At 43.1% G+C, this 17,351-nt stretch overlaps 1 protein-coding gene across 1 annotated transcript; it reads left to right on the top strand.

Moving 5' to 3' along the window:
• Positions 1-7,042: 7,042 nt before the first annotated feature.
• ESM1 (endothelial cell specific molecule 1) lies at positions 7,043-16,306 on the top strand. Its single transcript, XM_019464345.2, has 3 exons — positions 7,043-7,818; positions 11,079-11,228; positions 14,812-16,306. Exons 1-3 carry the CDS (start codon positions 7,518-7,520, stop codon positions 14,907-14,909), a joined length of 549 nt encoding a protein of 182 aa, XP_019319890.2. The 5' UTR covers positions 7,043-7,517; the 3' UTR covers positions 14,910-16,306.
• The last annotated feature ends 1,045 nt before the right edge of the window (positions 16,307-17,351 follow it).

Genomic DNA, 17,351 nt, shown 5'->3' with positions numbered 1-17,351 from the left:
AAGAAGAAGAAGAAGAAGAAGAAGAAGAAGAAGAAGAAGAAGAAGAAAGAGAAAAGAAGAAGGAGGAATAGGAGGGAGAGAGAGGGGGAGAAAGAGAGGGAGAGGGAGAGGGAGGAGAAGAAGAAGGTCACAACATGGCCCTTCACTGGGAGGATTCCAGGAAGAAAAGAGCCAAGATATTTCAACACCAGATTAGAAAGTGAGTCTGAAACTGCCAATTCGTTTAAAAAATTCTAAATAAGGGGCTTGGAAGTTACACTTCTTATTTATCTTCTGGTGCTTACCTTGAACTTTTAAAAAAAATCACTCAATTATTTATTCAACCCGCATATCATGTAAAGGCTAAGGCTCTTCATCACCAGACAAATTCCAGTGAGTCTGATGAGGGTGGTCCTGATTAATATTTTATTACATTATAAAAGAGGTCAGCTTAAGGTTAGGCCAAGGAAGTGCCATGTTATTAGAGAAGCAAAGTAGCAAAATCATTTCCTATGATTCGTGTGTTAATCAGAAATCCCCGTCCTTCCAAAATTCCTGGTGAAAATTCCAAATGTCTTAGCACTAACTTCTAACATGACTTTTTCAACCTATGTTCTCCTATGTCAATAGTTCCAATGTCTAAATAACTTCCAACGCCTGAGCTAATTCTTTAGCCACTTAGGAAACTGGTAATCAAAAAACAAAAACAAAAAACAGAACAAAACAAAAAAAAAGCCTCTTTTGGCCCACAATTTGTGAGCTGTCTAGTCACCCCATGCCAGGATGGGGCGAGGAAGTCTGCAGGGAGAGGAGGTGAAGTCTTCCAACAGGGAACGCAGATGCTCAGCGGTCGTTCTGTGAATTACGTGAATGAAAAATTATGCCATCTTGCAGAAGGTGAGGGGAATGGAGGAAAGGGTGAGGCCTGAGAGAGATCGCCACAGGCTCATTTTCGTTCATGGTATGTAATTTGTCTTTTAGAATAAGTCCTACTGTTTTATACTTGTTTAGAGTGGACAGCCTGTTTCCCCATCTATCTTACCCTCTGATCTCTTTGAGAGATCCCATTGTCTCTTTGAGAGAGCGGGCAGGATTTCCATCTTTTAGATTTTGCTGAAACAAATGACTTTGCGTGAGTCAGGAAGGCTGGTTGGTGTCTCATACAGGACTGACAGTGGAACTCAGACTCACACTTGGGTCTTCTGGTTCCAAGGTGGGAGCTACTTTCGCCACTCATGCTGCCTGTGGTCTTGTATCAGGACAGCACCTGGTACTTCTGGGTGTGGCTTTATATGTGGAGAGGGAAGGACACTATATGACTGGAATCTCTTGCAGATGAGTTCATAGATTCAGAACCTTGATTTGAGATGGTATTTCTTTGGGGAAAACATTTGCTCCAAGACATAAGATCATTTTTAAAGCATGAAACAAACCTTTAGAATTTTGGATTCTTGATAGTCATAGCCAGGATGAGAGCCGGGAGAGCTCGCTGTTAGAAAAACATGCCCACCAGAATCGGGGGAATGGAGGGATAGAGTAGAGGGCAGATAAGTAGTGAGAGCTCCTCCCATGTTCCCAAGTCTAAACTTTCTCACTCTCAAAAACCTCCTGGAAGTGTGAATGCAAAGGTGAGGTTTCTAGATTTGGTCAAGATTAAAAAACAACCAGTTTCCACCTGCTTCCTCGGGGAACTCCGTGGGATGCAGAGCCCTGGATATGGTGGCAAAGCTCTCTGAAGGGCACCCGGACATCCAGGGTTGACGTTTGCAGTAGGCATTGTGGGTATCTTGTTTTTATCTTCTCAAACTCCCCCACACTCATTATTCTTGCAGGACTGTTTGCTGTAAGCAACTGCGACTGCCTCCCAGCTGCCCAGAGAATTCATCTCCTCCCTAAGATACATCAGAGGACCCCATGCAGGCAAGAACAGGTGGACGTCACTTTACTTTTCAGAGCAGGTGTAGTTTTTTTGTTTTGTTTTGTTTTAAGTAGACTCCGTGCCCAACGTGGGGCTTGAACTCAGGACTCTGAGATCAAGAGTCGCATGTTCTACTGACTGAGTCAGCCAGGAGCCCCTGAGCAGGTGTAGTTTTTTGTTTTGTTTTGTTTTATTCTTTAAGTAGACTCCATGCCCAACATGGGGCTTGAACTCATGACCCTGAGATCAAGAGTCGCATGTTCTACCGACTGAGTCAGCCAGGAGCCCCCGAGCAGGTGTGGTTTTTAAAAATTGCCTGTAACATCCAATCCCCCTTTACTGTTAAAATTGTCTTTATTAGAAATGAAAACTTGGAGAACTGAAGAGATGGTATTTCCTTTGCTCCAAGACATAAGATCATTTTTAAAGAATGAAACAAACCTTTAGAATTTTGGATTCTTGATAGTCATAGCCAGGATATACCTTTGGGTCTTCTTACCTAATTACTGAGGTAGACAGGAGGGATGAGGGGGGTGGTCTAAGGTGTGCATCATGTGACTCGCCTAAGATGACATAGCTTGTAGTGGCCGAGCTAGAATTTCTGCAAGCTGTTCCCAGCGCAGGAGGCTCTGGGAGGAGTCCCCAGAGCCTGTGACAGCTGACCTGTGACTGCCGTGAAACTCAGTTTGGCAGATGGGTTCACCAGGTTCTATCAGCAATAGAGGAGCTCCCAGGAACGTCTCGGGATGGATGCGGGGCTACCAGACCCAAGGCTGGAAAGCCAAGAGGACAGAAGTTGGTCAGCTGTGCAGGAGCTGACACAACAGGACTCTGCTCAGACCCCGTTCCATCCCCAGCTGCTTCTGCTATCCCTGGATACCTCTATCTCATTCCCCCAAAGACGCACCCGGTTCTATAATTCAGTTCAGCCTATTCAAGAACGCGGGTTTCACTTTGCATCCCCTGAGAAACATGGGTGCACATTTTAACTTACTACTCTCTGAAAATGATTTTGGGCAACAACTGGTCACATGTACATGTTTACTAAGTACTGAGCTCTAGTTACGTGCTACACCTTGCCCTAGGCACATGCAAATTGCCATCAGCTGGTTCAAAGCAGAAAGACTTTCAGAAGGTACCAAAACCCAAAACTGCACTAAAAACAAAGTCTCATCCACCTAAGTTTCTCCACTTGCCCCTTGGAACATTTTGCCTTCCGGTCTGCCTTTATAATTCAATTTGAATTAAACCTATCTGGGGGCGCCTGGTTGGCTCGGTCAGTAGAGCATGCAACACTTCATCTCAGGGTCACGGGTTTGAGCCCCACGTTGGACATAGAGATTACTTAACAAACAATTAAATAAAAATAAACCTATCTGGTAAAGAGGTTTGTGAGGAAGGCACAGTAAACATGGGACAATTTGACTTGACCATGAGGGTTTGGAATCCTTTCAGAGCCTTTCCCACTTTGCCTATCCAGAAAAAAAAAAAAAAATGCTGGGTATTTGGTTACAAGCAATCAGAATGTGCAGGATTAAACACAAATTGCCAGAGCACATTACCTAGGCTTATTTTCCTTCTTGGAATAATGCCAAGTTTAAGGGACAAAATCATGATGGGGTTTTTAATGAGCAAGGTGTACTGGGTTAAATACTCAGTTTTATTGTTTCTCTGGCCGCCATTGCAGAAGGCCACAGGCTTTGAATCCCAAGATGGTATGGTTTGACCCACTATAACATGAACTTGCCTTTTCACAGTTGTAGAAAGCTTATGTGATTTTGGCCTTTCTCACTCTTTGGTCTGACATCTGATGCAGGGCAGAGCAAGGTTAGAGACTTGCCAACCCCAGCACACGGCAAGCCAACCCAGGTGGGCCTCGTGCCCTCATCAGCAACTGCGTTGCCTTCACCTTAATTTGTTTTGTTGCAGATTAAATTTGCCATTTTTTTGTTGTTGTTGTTTGTTTACTCATGCTCCAATTTCCTAACCCTGTGTGGCCATTGGTAACTTTCCTCAGAAGAGTGGTTGATCTGGGTTCCTGGTTGGGAAAGACCAGAAATACAATGAGATGTAAATCCCATAGGGATTGTGCTGGGACAAACAGTTTTTGTCGGGTCTTGGAAGGAATGGAACGTTCCCCAAGAATGAGATGTTAGAAACTACGTGTGGAGATAGTTCCACTGCTTACGAACTCTGCTGAGCGTATTTTCTCCACCCTTTTGGGTATGCATTTAGGCTCACTATTATTGTGGATTTGGGACTCTCAACTTGACATCTTCTCTCTGTTTAGTTGTCCTTCACTGAAAGTGTTATCAGTTTTTGGAAATGCAGAACATGGGTTCCATGAGCTCCTCTTCTTCCCTCAGCACTTGTGATATTGACCTCTGCAAGGCTTCTATTGTTTCTTCCTTAAATTTCCATAGAAGACCAGGAAGTTCTTATGCTTTGACTATTTCTCTTTATTCACTGCCAACTCTATGATGATTATATTTTTAAAATGAAAAATAGCCATCACTTAGTGAACGCGTGCTACTTGATAGACATTTTCCATCCCGTTTTATAGGTCCTAACAATAGCCCTGTGAAGAAGCTGGTGGTCCCACTGTACACAACGACAAAATGGAGGCTTAGAGATGTTAAACTCAGTTTCTGAGATTTTTAGGTAGTGAGTGGCAGAGCAAAGATTCAAATCCAGCTCTGGCGGAATCCAAACTTTATAGCAAGACCAAAGTGATAGGCAGGCTGGATCCTGCCCATAAGAAATAAGGGCGCAGGGGCACCTGGGTGGCTCAGTCAGTTAAGCATCCAACTCTTGATTTCAGCTCAGGTCATGATCTCACAATTCGTGGTATCGAGCCCCACGTCGGGCTCTTTGCTGACAGCCCAGAGCCTGCCTGGGATTCTCTCTCTCTGTCTTTCTGCCCCTCCCTGCTCATGTGCTCCCTCTCTCAAAAAAAAAATAAATAAAACTTTGAAAAAAAAAAAAAAGAAATAAGGGTGCATATAATGTTTCGTAATTTGAGTGAAATAGTGGCCGACATTTAAAAATTAGGGCATTACATTTAAAAGTCTAGATTCCAGCTTCTCTTAAAAAAAAAAAAAAATAGAAGATTCGGCTCAGTGGGCTCAGAGTCCAGCATGGAAGCGGTCAGCCATTCTTGAGGAGGCGCTGCTTCCCTTAGTGGGGGCATGCCCTCTCAGGTGAGCAGCAACCCTCCTTCTCACGTACATCTGGCATATCTTACCACTTTACCCACTTAGGCACTGGATTGGTACCTGTATGTGTTCGATTTTGCAGTCCTTATTCCAGTCTCTAAAAACAGTCTGTTTCAGGGTTTGAGTCCTGGCTTCACCGTTTGCTAACTTTGTGCCCCTGGACAAGTTACGTAACCCCTCAAGGCCTCAGTTTTCTCACCTCTGAAGTGGGGATAAGAATAGTCCCTACCTCTTGAGGCTGCTTTGAAAATTCAGCGTGGCACTCCTTATAAAGCGCTCTACACGGTGTCTGACACACGGTAAGTTTTCTCTAATAGATGCCATCATCAACCGTTATTGCAGTTAACCACTCTTTCCTCAGAAAGTGGTGTTCAGTAATCTTTTCCAAGGTCAGCCCTAAGTTGTGAAGGAGGCCATCAGAACAGTAGTCACGGAAGCACCACTGTGCTTAATAGGCAACCGAGCGCACGCCTTCGACACTAGACTGACCCCGTTCGGGTTCTACCTCGGACATTAGGGGGACCTGAGCAAATTATTTAACCTCGTTCTGACTCCGTTTCCCCATTCAGGAAAAGGGCACGAGGATTGTATCTACTTGATGAGGGTGTGGTGAAGAGCAAGTCAGTTAATACGTGTAAATGGTTTCAGAACAGGCGATCGGCACACACCGGGCCCTCAGTGGATGTTACCCACCGCTGAAAACAATACATCAGATTGTGCCTCTGATAAGCATGTGTTTGCTTCTGGGGAGATGCCGATAGAATGTGTCAAATTGGATCGCATGGGAAATTTGGAAATTGGAAGCTGGGACTCTTGCTTGGTTTTCTACCCCCTCGGTTCCGTGACGCATTCCAGATTCGGTTCCTTCCACCTTCCTAGAAGTGCGCTTTGGAAGGCTACTCAGCAGACACATCCAATGGCCTCAGCCTCATCTTCTAATGGGGATAAGAATTCTGGAGACCAACTAGCGTAACGAACACTGTCGACTCTCAAAAGTGGAGGCTGAGGCTGAGAGACATCCTGGGGCTCGCCCATAGCTAATTGGGGACAGACCAAGAGTCATCCATCAACTTTACTGGTTGAGTAGTTGCTAGAACGACGGCGGGTTTGTGCCTATTTTGACAAGTCGGGGGTGGGGCTGGGGACCCAACGTGTGGCTGATGTAAGAACTCTGCTCTCTCCGCTCACCTTGCTCTTTCCGGCCCAGCCCCCTTCCTTCACGAGGCCCTGGTCCTGCCGATAGCGTGAGAGGACGGCTTTGTCTTCCCCAGGGGGACCTAGGCCCTGTGACCCTCCATTGCTTGAAGACCCTGTTTCCTGAGGGGTAATGTTTTCCCTTCCCCGTGACTTGTCTCTCTGGGCCACGTTCCGATTTCCCTGCTGGCTCGCTTGTTTCCTTGGGCTGACTGCCTTGTTTAGTGGTTTTTAGTGAGGGCTCTGAGAGATGCCAGGAGTGAGGGGATAGAGCTCCGAATGGCCTCAGTCATTGGACAGCCAGACTCGGTGATGGATGAGCCCTCTCCCCAGGGAGTTCTGGGTCAGAAGTCCAACTGATAAGTTTTTCCAGAACTGAGGAACCCAGAAACAGCGCCAGCAGCATCGTACCTCTTTTGTGGGTTTCGTATTACTTTGAAAGAAAATTCTCAGCTGCAGTTCCACATCTTACTAGAAATACAGCTCCATCCATGATAAACTTAGATATATGTGCCATGAATTGTTTTAGAGATAACATTTGGGGGGAAGGGAGGGAGGAAGGAAGAGAGGGGTCTTTAAAAAATCCCTTTCCAAATATTTCCTTTCTTCTAAGTATTGAAAAGGCACAATATAACCCTTTCTTCTCCCAAGTGAGCTCATAACTGTTTACCGAGGGGAAATACCAAATGTTTATTTATTTTGTTTAAAGGAGCTTCTTTCGTCCTGATGATTCACATCGATGTCATTTTCCTCCTGACTCCAGAGGCTCTGAGACAAAGCCACAGCCCAAGTGATATGCCGGTGTCAGAACAATTCCTGTCCCGAAGGAAGGTATGCAACCTTCTTTATTCCCCCTTCACAGACGTCCTTGAGCCCTCGAGACGGATGTGAGCGAGTTTTTCAGTGCTCATGCAAAACAACCATCTAAACATAACAGATGACATCAGCTTGGGCTTTTCAATTCCTGGATGGCAGCGGCGTGTTAATCCAGCCTTCATCCTGGATTTCATAAACTAAAACAAGAGAGCCTGGCAAGAGGACAGCGCTGCTGCTGGGTTGAGGAAATTGATGACGGGGAAGCATGCGGGCAACCCAGTGTATAAAGCTCATAAACGTGTAGGCAGAGGCTCGGCTACCACTTTGGACAGCTGCTTCCCGCCAGCAGAGAACCACGCCGCCCGCAGGGAGCTGAGCCAGAGCCGGCGGGAAACATGAAGAGCCTCTTGCTGCTAGCCACGCTCCTGGTACCCGCGCACCTGGCGACGACCTGGAGCCCCAAGTACGCGGTCGACTGCCCCGAGCGATGCGACCGCGCCGAGTGCAAAAGCAGCCTGAGCTGCAAGCGGACAGTGCTGGACGACTGCGGCTGCTGCCGGGTGTGCGCCGCGGGCCTGGGCGAAACCTGCTACCGCACCGTCTCCGGCATGGACGGCGCCAAGTGTGGCCCGGGGCTCAGGTGTCAGTTTTACAGTGAGGAAGATGACTTTGGTGACGAGTTTGGTATCTGCAAAGGTAAAGAGTGACCCCTTGCTCCTCCCCGTCCAGGGCACACCGAGGGCTTTTAGCCAGCGTGGGAGGCAAGGAGGCTTCCCTTCGAAGGACGAGAGGGAAAGTGCAGGTGGCTTAGGAGCAAGGCCCGGCACGGGTGTTGTCACAGGGAGAGAGAGAACTCTGCGAACAGCAACTGACAGCCAGTGTGCAGGAAAGCACAGAAAGCAAGACAGCATTTCACTCATTATGTGTGTGTAGGAGACGGAAGGAAAAAAGTTGCGATGAAAAATCGTGTTACCTCCCTTTCTGGAAAACTTTAGAAACTTGACAGGTAATCTGTTTGGATGGTTTAGGTGCTGTCTCCTCTGCAAGGCAGTGATTACAGAGGTCTGCGCTTAGATAACCGCTGGTGGTGTCTAGGCTGGGGCTTAGTGAGTATTTGATGTTGAAAGGGTCCATGGGTTGGTGGGCATCTCTCAAGATCAAGTATTTCTGATGAACGGCTGATGCACTTTGTGAAACAGGGTGGGGTTTGATCATGAAACGAAATGACTCACATTCTTGAAGGAGGGTACCCTGAAGTATAAAACAAGCCTCGTTCCACTTTATGGAAGTGTTTGATCACCTAGAAAAATGGCAGATGGTCTCAGACGAGTACAAATAACAGTCAAGAAAAATAAAAATTGGAAGTCTGTGAAGAATGAGAGTTTACAGACTTAAAAAAAGTGTCATTAGCTTGAAATCATAGCTAAACGATGTAGTTACACATCTGTAGAATTTATTTCAAACTCATGCCTGTAGTTTAAAAAATGTTTGGATCAAAAGAATGGTGATTTAAAATATATATATGGATACTTCATGATCTCATAATTAAAAGCTATTATTAAGATGAAACACATAGGCTATAGCCCCATGCATCAGTTTTATAATACAAAGCAGCTTTTAAAATGATTAAAGAGGCTGGGTAATGTATTTCTTATATTTTCTTTCTTATTTCATTCTTATACTTTATGTAATTGAAACAGTTGTATGCTTTTATGAACGATAATAATCCACCATTGATCCAGTCTCATTCATACACCTACCTTTTAGACAAATATTTTATAAATCAATTACCTTTTCACCCGCAAAATGCAACTAAAGATTAGGAAATGGATGCTTGCAGGAGGAAGAGAATTTTATTTTTTGCTCAGTTTAGTTTTGCTTATAACCACTAAAAGGTAGAATATTGAGGAACCTTTTTTTGTGCGTGTGTGTGAACATTCACAAGCATTTATTTAAGCTGAGGAGAACCTGTATTTTCTATAAATTACAGGATTGCACGTAAGGAATTTAGGGAGGAAGTAGTTCAACCGATCATACTTGTGACATAGCAAATATTTGCAGTGGATTGTTTTTTCTCTGGACACAAAAATTGCCTCTATCAATGGGACTGTAAATGCCCTGTCACATGTGGGTAAAGAAATGGCTCAAGGCCTATGGGATCTTTAGCAATCTACCCTCCTACTGAATGACTGAGGCAGCTGTTAACGGGATAGATTCTTAAAATGCACTTAAGATTGTTCTTCTTGGCATCCTTCAGACTGCAAGCGAGTCTGGTTTCAAACATTTTTCTCTCTGCTGGAAACAGTGACCCTGCGTGAAACTCAGAAACTTCAGACAGAGACGTTGGATTTTGCTGTAGGCGGACTCCCTCTTTCAGCCTTTGCACAGAACCGTATACGTTAGCTGCACATCCAGATGTTTTCTCAATATTCAGATGTTTGGCGTCAGGCTGCCGAGTTAACAATCAGCCAGCCAACATCTATTTACTGAACACCTGCTATCCGCCCAGCACTATTCAAAACGCTAGGGGATGAAACAGAGGCACAATTGAGAATTTGGCTAAAGTTTGAGTTTTCAATGTCACTAGAGACACACTCAAATTCCAATCCTGTATGCTCTTCCGAAAGAGGCTTTTGGGGATCCTTTTTAAGGGCTGTTCTTGCGAGCAGAGAGGCCAGTGTTTAAAACCAGGCTCCTCCGCAATCTGAAGAATGCCAGTGAGAAGAACTCTAAATCTCTTCCCCAAATAAAGTTCATTCATGTCTACCTCAATCATTCTTGTGGAATATTAGATTGCTAAGGGCTCGGCTGCTTCACAGTTCGTTTCTCCCCCATGTGTGACTGTACACGTACGAGAAGATTCTCATGCCAAGAGAATACATATTCTGCATCTATTCTGCTTGGCTGTTAAGGATAGGGGTGTCTATCGGGATGCTGTTTATGTCATAACAATACTGCATTTTTAATAAGTGATTTTGTTCTTTTCTCAGCATAATATGTTTGAGTCTAGGTATGAAAGCACTGAAGCTCTAAATGCTTCCAGATTTGGAGAGGTATATAGGCAAAGTCTCAGCTTTCTCGTTCTTCCTAGCATGCACATCTTAGGTTTGGAGAACATTTTACTAGAAAATCCTCTTAACATCCAGGGGAGCTAGGTGACCTGTACTGCCGTGTCAACAGATAAGGTAGCTAATGAAAGCTGGCACAGACTGAGGATTGAGCACTTGGTGGACAGCTGGCATCGACACCTCTCTCAGTCCCTGGGTAGCGTGGGGTCCTTTCCTATATGTTGCTATTTTTAAATAGCGAGTTGTTTGCCAGTACGGTGGATTCAAAGACAGCATCACATCTTTTATTTTTTTTAAATTTTTTTAACGTTTATTTATTTTTGAGACAGAGAGAGACAGAGCATGAACGAGGGAGGGGCAGAGAGAGAGGGAGACACAGAATTGGAAGCAGGTTCCAGGCTCTGAGCCATCAGCCCAGAGCCCGACGCAGGGCTCGAACTCACTGACCGCAGGATCGTGACCTGAGCTGAAGTCGGACACTTAACCGACTGAGCCACCCAGGAGCCCCTAAACTCCTTCGCAGCTGATCCGTAGGTCTGTTCAATTGCCCACCTCACCGACCTGTCACGGAAGCAGTCTCGGGAACCTGTCTATTGGTACCTAAGCAGAAAGTGAACAGAATTAAGGTTGGTTCAAGGATGTTGGTTATGTCTAGCCGTCTTCAACTAAACTCCAGAGCAGGACACTAGAGCCGAGGTGTCCTGCTCTTGGGGTGTGATTTCACATTTGTGACTTAAAGTTTCAACTTCCCAAACTTGGGTTTTTTTAAAGAAGTTGTTTGTATCTGACAGTCAAGGTTCACGAGGCGTGTTCAGATACGGAGGCTGTGCGGGCAGGGGCTCATGCACAAGGAGCAGCTCCCTCTCTCAACCTATCTTGTGTCCTCAGACTGTCCCTACGGCACCTTCGGGATGGAATGCAAGGAGACATGCAACTGTCAGTCCGGCATATGTGACAGAGTGACTGGCAAATGTCTGAAATTTCCCTTCCTCCAATATTCAGTAGCCAAGACTTCCAACAGGAGACTTGTTTCTACAGGTAAGAATTGACTTCAGTATAGGGGCACCTGGGTGGCGCAGTTGGTTAAGCGTCCAACTTTGGCTCAGGTCACGATCTCATGATTCGTGAGTTCTAGCCCCATGTCTGGCTCTATGCTGACAGCTCAGAGTCAGAAGACTGCTTCACATTCTGTGTCTTCCTCTGTATCTGCCCCTCCCCCCTCCACCAAAAAATAAAAAAATATTTAAAAATTATTTTTAAATAAAAAAAAGAATCGATTTCAGTACAAACATCAGAACAATAATCTCATTTTCAGTTTGAATAACTTAAGCAATATAGAGGATTAGAATAAAGCATTGCTTTGAATGATTTTGTTTTTTATTTTACTCAGGGGAAAGGGGTGGTGATTGAGTTCGGTTGCTGTTGTTGGTTTTTTTTTTTTTTTAAAGATTTTATTAATAATTTTGAGGATTATACATTTTTCCATAAAGTTTACCCAGCCATATGGAGAATAAATACGGTTGATTACCAAAACACCTGTAATAATAAAATAACCAAGATACACAAAGTTCCCTAAATTCTTCAGTGATGTTTATGTATAGTAGACAAAGTTATTTCTCTCCAACTTCATATAGAAAAAATACCCTCAAGAATTTATTAGATAAGGTTTAAGAGCCAAGAGAGAAAATATAGAACACTTCTTCTTTTCTTAACCAAATGGAAGTATTTCCAAAGAATATTTCCCAGCATGTGTTTTTATAGATTTTGGAGAGGATAAGAGACAGTATCTGTGACCGAAACTTGGGAATTATCTCTAAGCCTTTGAATGAAATTGTAGTAATAGCCACCTGATGCTTGTTCATGCATGTGTATTTCTTATCAGGTTGTTGGAATGTGAGAAATACAACGTATAAGATGGTCCTGTGCACATATTTGGTTACCTTGTTGGATAAACAATCAGTATCGTAAAGCTTCATTAAACTGAAAATAGCTCATTTAAAACAACATGTGGCCACAGCAACTGTTAGTATCAACAAACTATGCAATTTCTCCCCCTTAGATATAAATAGTTGACAATCCAAGTCCATTTTATTTAGTTTTATTTCTGGTTCTTTGCGCTTCAAATTAGATTTGAAATATTTGGCAAATGTACTTATTTCTTAATTTTACCCCCTTCTTACACATGGATACAATTAAGTACATTAAGAGAAAGAGGAAATATTGTGCTAAGAAGGGAATTATTATGCTGAAGTGTAGTTATGCCCCTAAACATTCATCTAAACTGAAACCCCTGTTTTCAAAGCTATTAGGTGAGCATCTTTGTGACTATTTGATCTGGAAATTGAGAAAGTCATTAATAGGTTAAATACTTAGGACTTGTCCTATGGTACTTAAAAAGCAAAATGGAAAAAGATTGAGTTTTAAGTCCTAAAAAATTTGATATTAAGGTGAAATTTACACAACATAAAATTAACCATTTTGAAGTGAGCAGTTCAGTGGTAGCTAGTACATTAACAACGCTGCATAGCCGCCACTTCTGTCCAGTTCTAGAACATTCTCATTAGCTCAAAATAAAACCCCACTATCCGTTAAGCAGTTGTCCCCATTCCTCAACTCCCAGCCCCTGGAAACCATCAGTCTTAGACCTGCACATTTTTTGAATGATTTGACTACTTCAGTACAGGTTTGAAACTTACTGTCTCAGGACAGTCAGCTGTCTCAAATGCTTGCATCTTCTTTTGTCTTATTTTGCCTTCTCAAAACTGCAGACTACAAAACACTTTAAAGAACTTCTGAATTCCTCTTCATTCATTTATGGTTGTGCCTAAACCTTTTCCACCGAGAGAGAGAATGGACTCCCTTGTGAATCTTATTGGTGTTTGGGAAGAATGCTTGGGAGGCCATGAGAGCACCTTTGGAGTAATCCTCAAGAAGGATAATAATCCTCACGTCCGTCCCTCCCATTGTATACCCAGCCACATGCCCTCTTCTCCACTGGACTGTTGGACAGTCTCTTTCCCTTCAGCATGTCACCCTTGCTTATTTGCTTGCAGATTCTGCAGATGTCTTGACTACTAGATAGATGCCTTGGCCACACATATTTTGCTGGGTAGAAGTCACATTAGGGGTTACACACAAAAAACATTTCTATACCCAAATTAGGTATCAAGATTCTTAGTAGAAATCTATGGGAAAAGCATTTTCTGACCCGAGGTGTGTGTGTGTGTGTGTGTGTGTGTGTGTGTGTTTTTTCCATTAGCTAAGGAGCAACAAAAATGATTACTGGTTAATCTTGGTAAACCTTAGGTTCAGGAGGGGAGCAGAATATCCTAAAGGCTTTGTGGAGAGGCAGCATAGGAGCTCCGCTGCTCAGTGGTACCTTGTCTCCTTGTGACTTTCCAGGGTTCATGTGCTACCATTTATAGGAGGGGGCTTGTCTGGCTATCAACTTCACATCACCTCTGTGCGAATCTGTTTTCAAAGCCTTTGCAAATGGTGCCAACGTTCGTCAGCACAGGGACTTCTGGAGGTCCCTTCTATGCCCTGATTGCATGAGCTCGTCTTCTCTAGATTTCTATCTAATGGCTACTACGATCTTGTCAAGTGGGTTTCCTATTTCCATTTCTTGTTGTCGTTGTTTTGTAGTGAGATTTCCAATTTTCTGAGATGGGGAATTTATAAGTAGCTTTTTTTTAGGGGGACAGGGACAGTAAGATCTGGAATATTTGATTACTTTGCATACATTCATCTGCCGGGCTGCACGAATCGTACAGGGCTCCATTTTAGGATGTGCACTGTTGAGGCAAATACACTTCGCTACTCTTAGAAGCAGACAAATTTCATTTTGGAAAATTCTAAATATTACAAATTTTTATTTGAGCAAAAACCGTCTTTATAAAAGTTCTGCCCTTCGGTCTGCCTTCCACCTTCTGGAGCCACAAAATAGGCTAACCCTTCTTCCATACCAGATAATAGGAAAATCTTATTAAAGATCCACTCTTACAGCATTTGCTTATTCCATAAGTATTTATTAAGTGCCTACTATGTTCCAGGCACTGTAGTAGCAATGAACAAAACAAAGCCTCTGCCTTCTAGGAGCTGATATTCTAGTGGTGGAGTGAAATAACACATAAATAAAAAAGGCAAATGAATGTATAAGATAATGCCTGGTGGTAACAGGTGTATGAGGAGAAATCAGTCGGCGGTAGGGGCTGACTCAGATGGGAGGTGCCGATTAACACAGAGTGGGTGAATACAGTGAGTATAGAGACTCTTTGAATCAATAAAAAAAATTATTGTAAATCCCTTGTAATATAAAAATAATATAGAGGCGTCTGGGTGGCTTAGTCGGTTAAGCATCCGACTTCGGCTCAGGTCATGATCTCGCGTTTCATGAGTTCAAGCCCCACATGGGGCTCTGTGCTGACAGCTCAGAGCCTGGAGCCTGTTTCAGATTCTGTGTCTCCCCCTTTCTCTGCCCCTCCCCTGCTTGTGCTCTCTCTCTGTCTCTCCAAAAATGAATAAATGTTAAAAAAATTTAAAGAAAATAATATAAAACTGTTCTTGATCTTAGGGTTATCAACATTTGGACATGCATGATTTGTATTCCTTCTCATTTCAGAGCATGACATGGCATCTGGAGACGGCAATACTGTGACAGAAGAACTTGTAAAAACGAATACCCGCTCGCCTGTAATGAAATGGTTAAATCCTCGCTGAGCCTGGGTGGGGTTTCTGAGAGAAGACTCTTATCTTAATGGTCATTCAACACACAGCCAACATTTTAGGAACTGTCTAGATTATAGCATATGGACATGTGATATTGGGAGGCCAAGTGTGGGGGTCCAGGAAAAAAAAATAATAAAGTAGGCTACTAACAATCCATAAAATGCATATGACTGAACACTTTTAGATCTTTGTGAAATATATGAATACGTACAGATTTGTTCAATATGTGTTTATAGTAATACTGAAGAACGGAAAACACAATTTAGATCATATTAACGTGGACGCAGATCAGCCCCAGAGGAAGCTAAAGCTAAGGCCACAGTGCCTGTGACTCGGATGTGCATTGATGCTGGGATACAGGATGGAGGGAGAGTTCGGAGCGAGAGAAGGTGGGGGCGGGTGGGGGAGTATGGTATTTAGGTCTTCCTTGTAGTAGCACCAATAGAATTTAATTGTGCTTTTTTTTTTTTTTTTTAACTTTGGGAAAAGTGAACACAAAACCAGCCCTGAAGGAAGGGGGATAGTTGAAGCTTGTAGGAGATTGGGTAGCAGCCCCCATAGTGAGGGAGGTTTCAAAGGTGCTATGTGTCATTCCCAGATGACCGCATCAGAAGGGAGATTCTGGGGCAGAGGGCAAACTCCTGTAAATGGTTTTAAAGAAGGCCACCTCAGACCGAGAGAGCCAGGCAGGATTTTTCCCACTTGGAGGAGGTGGGAAGGTAAATATTTACATAATTTTGTCAACGATTTATGTTAGTATGAGTCATCCTAACAGACATACTCATCACCCTCTACTGTTCGTTTAAAACGGGTAGAATAAAGGTATAACTCTCTAAGGTTTCCAAACCCCCAAGGCATGGTAAATTTATTATTAGTAATTATAGTAATATTTACAGTAATAAGCACAAGGGAACCCTGGGAAAAACTTAGTCATGACAGATGTATACAATGTCAGAAAATGAGCAACAGAAGGAGTTTATTGCAAAGTCAGTGCAGTGACTTAGAAGCGTTTTAGATTTAAAGTAGAAAATACTTTTTTAGGAGGTTTGGAAGAGAGTCAAGAAGCGTCAGCTTTAAAATAGGGCTCATTTTCTTATTTTTCTTTCCTTCAAAGTCAGTTGATAAGTGGAATTATGAGCACACGGGAGGATCTCAGCACAAACAGGACGGTTGTACTAGATTTTGTTAGGAAACGTTTGCAGACCTATTTTATTTGGAGTGAAGATTATTTAAGGATTATTTCACTGTTTGCCTATGTTTATTCTCAAAGTTTGCCACAGAGTTGTGAATGCGTGTGCGGGAAGGTCTTGGATCATGAGCTGCATAAGCTGTTGGATTTGTTTTAAAAGGAAAAGTTTATGGCTGCTCAATAAAAATACAAGACAGCTGCTCTGAGTCCATTCATGACTTTGTTAAATCATTAAAAGTTATTTAAGATTCACTTGATGGAGTGCTGGATGGCTCGGTCGGTTGAGCGACCCGCTCTTGATGGCTCTTGATTTCAGCTTTGGTCATGATCTCACAGTTTATGGGGTCAAGCCCCGGGTCGGGCTTTGCACTGACAGCACGGAACCTGCCTGGGATTCTTTGTCGCCCTTTCTCTCTGCCCCTCCCCCATTCACTTACAGGTGTGCTCTCTCTCAAAATAAGCATTTTTTAAAAAAAGTTTCATCCAATGAACAAAAAGTCTGTGTGCCTATTAAAAGTTGGCTTCTCAACTGAATTTGCTGCTACAGATAAGCATTTTCTGTCAAAACATGAGGCTAGAATATTTATTTCTTTGCCTCACATTTTTGGTCTACCCATGCCTTATAGTTCCCTGAAACATAGGTCCCTAAATATTAATCCATTCTGTAGAGACAAAAACAAAACAACACTTCTGTCAGTGTTTTGAAGATACTTACACTTTAGAAGGTGTCTGCAAAGACAGATCTTTCGCTGTCTGTAAAAGAATAGAGTAGCATTTGGCTTTGGAGCTTGAGAGTATCGTGTCCAAGAACAGTATAGTTTCACTTAGCTTTATTATGGGCAAATTAGGAAACCATTTAAATGAATTGACACAATGCCCCCCCAAAAATTTGTCTGTATTAGCAAAAACATCAATCTGCCTGATCTTTTTCCTTTTTTTAAGATGGGAGAAACAAAGTGAATGAGATAAAAAGTTCTATCAATGTGTTATCAATGTGAGATATTCATATTATTATTAAATAAGAACAATGTATGTTTTTATGTCTTTACATAAGACATATGTTTGTATGTCTTTACTCTTACCAGTGTGCAGTGGGTTTCAGGACATGCTTTCAGGGAGTGAGATTACTTAAATATCTGCGTCTGTATCTGTATCTGACTTGGCCTGAAGCCCAGGCTGCAGTCCAAATGTCCCTCTGGAGAAGGGTGGACAGTGGAACAAGAGCTAGACCAGGGCAGGACTTG

Source organism: Panthera pardus, unplaced genomic scaffold (genome assembly GCF_024362965.1).
Source record: "Panthera pardus isolate Hobbes unplaced genomic scaffold, ASM2436296v1 HiC_scaffold_2, whole genome shotgun sequence".
Taxonomy (NCBI): domain Eukaryota; kingdom Metazoa; phylum Chordata; class Mammalia; order Carnivora; family Felidae; genus Panthera; species Panthera pardus.
Note: the sequence above shows the minus strand (reverse complement) of the source record. Positions and strands in the feature narration are given on the sequence as shown.

What these genes read in the sequence shown, in the direction of transcription:
- ESM1 (XM_019464345.2), top strand. Translation starts at nt 7,518, where the DNA reads ATGAAGAGCCTCTTGCTGCTAGCCACGCTCCTGGTACCCGCGCACCTG. An exon ending in CGAGTTTGGTATCTGCAAAG is followed by an intron (nt 7,819 to 11,078) that starts GTAAAGAGTGAC and finishes TTGTGTCCTCAG; the next exon opens with ACTGTCCCTACGGCACCTTC. An exon ending in CAGGAGACTTGTTTCTACAG is followed by an intron (nt 11,229 to 14,811) that starts GTAAGAATTGAC and finishes TTCTCATTTCAG; the next exon opens with AGCATGACATGGCATCTGGA.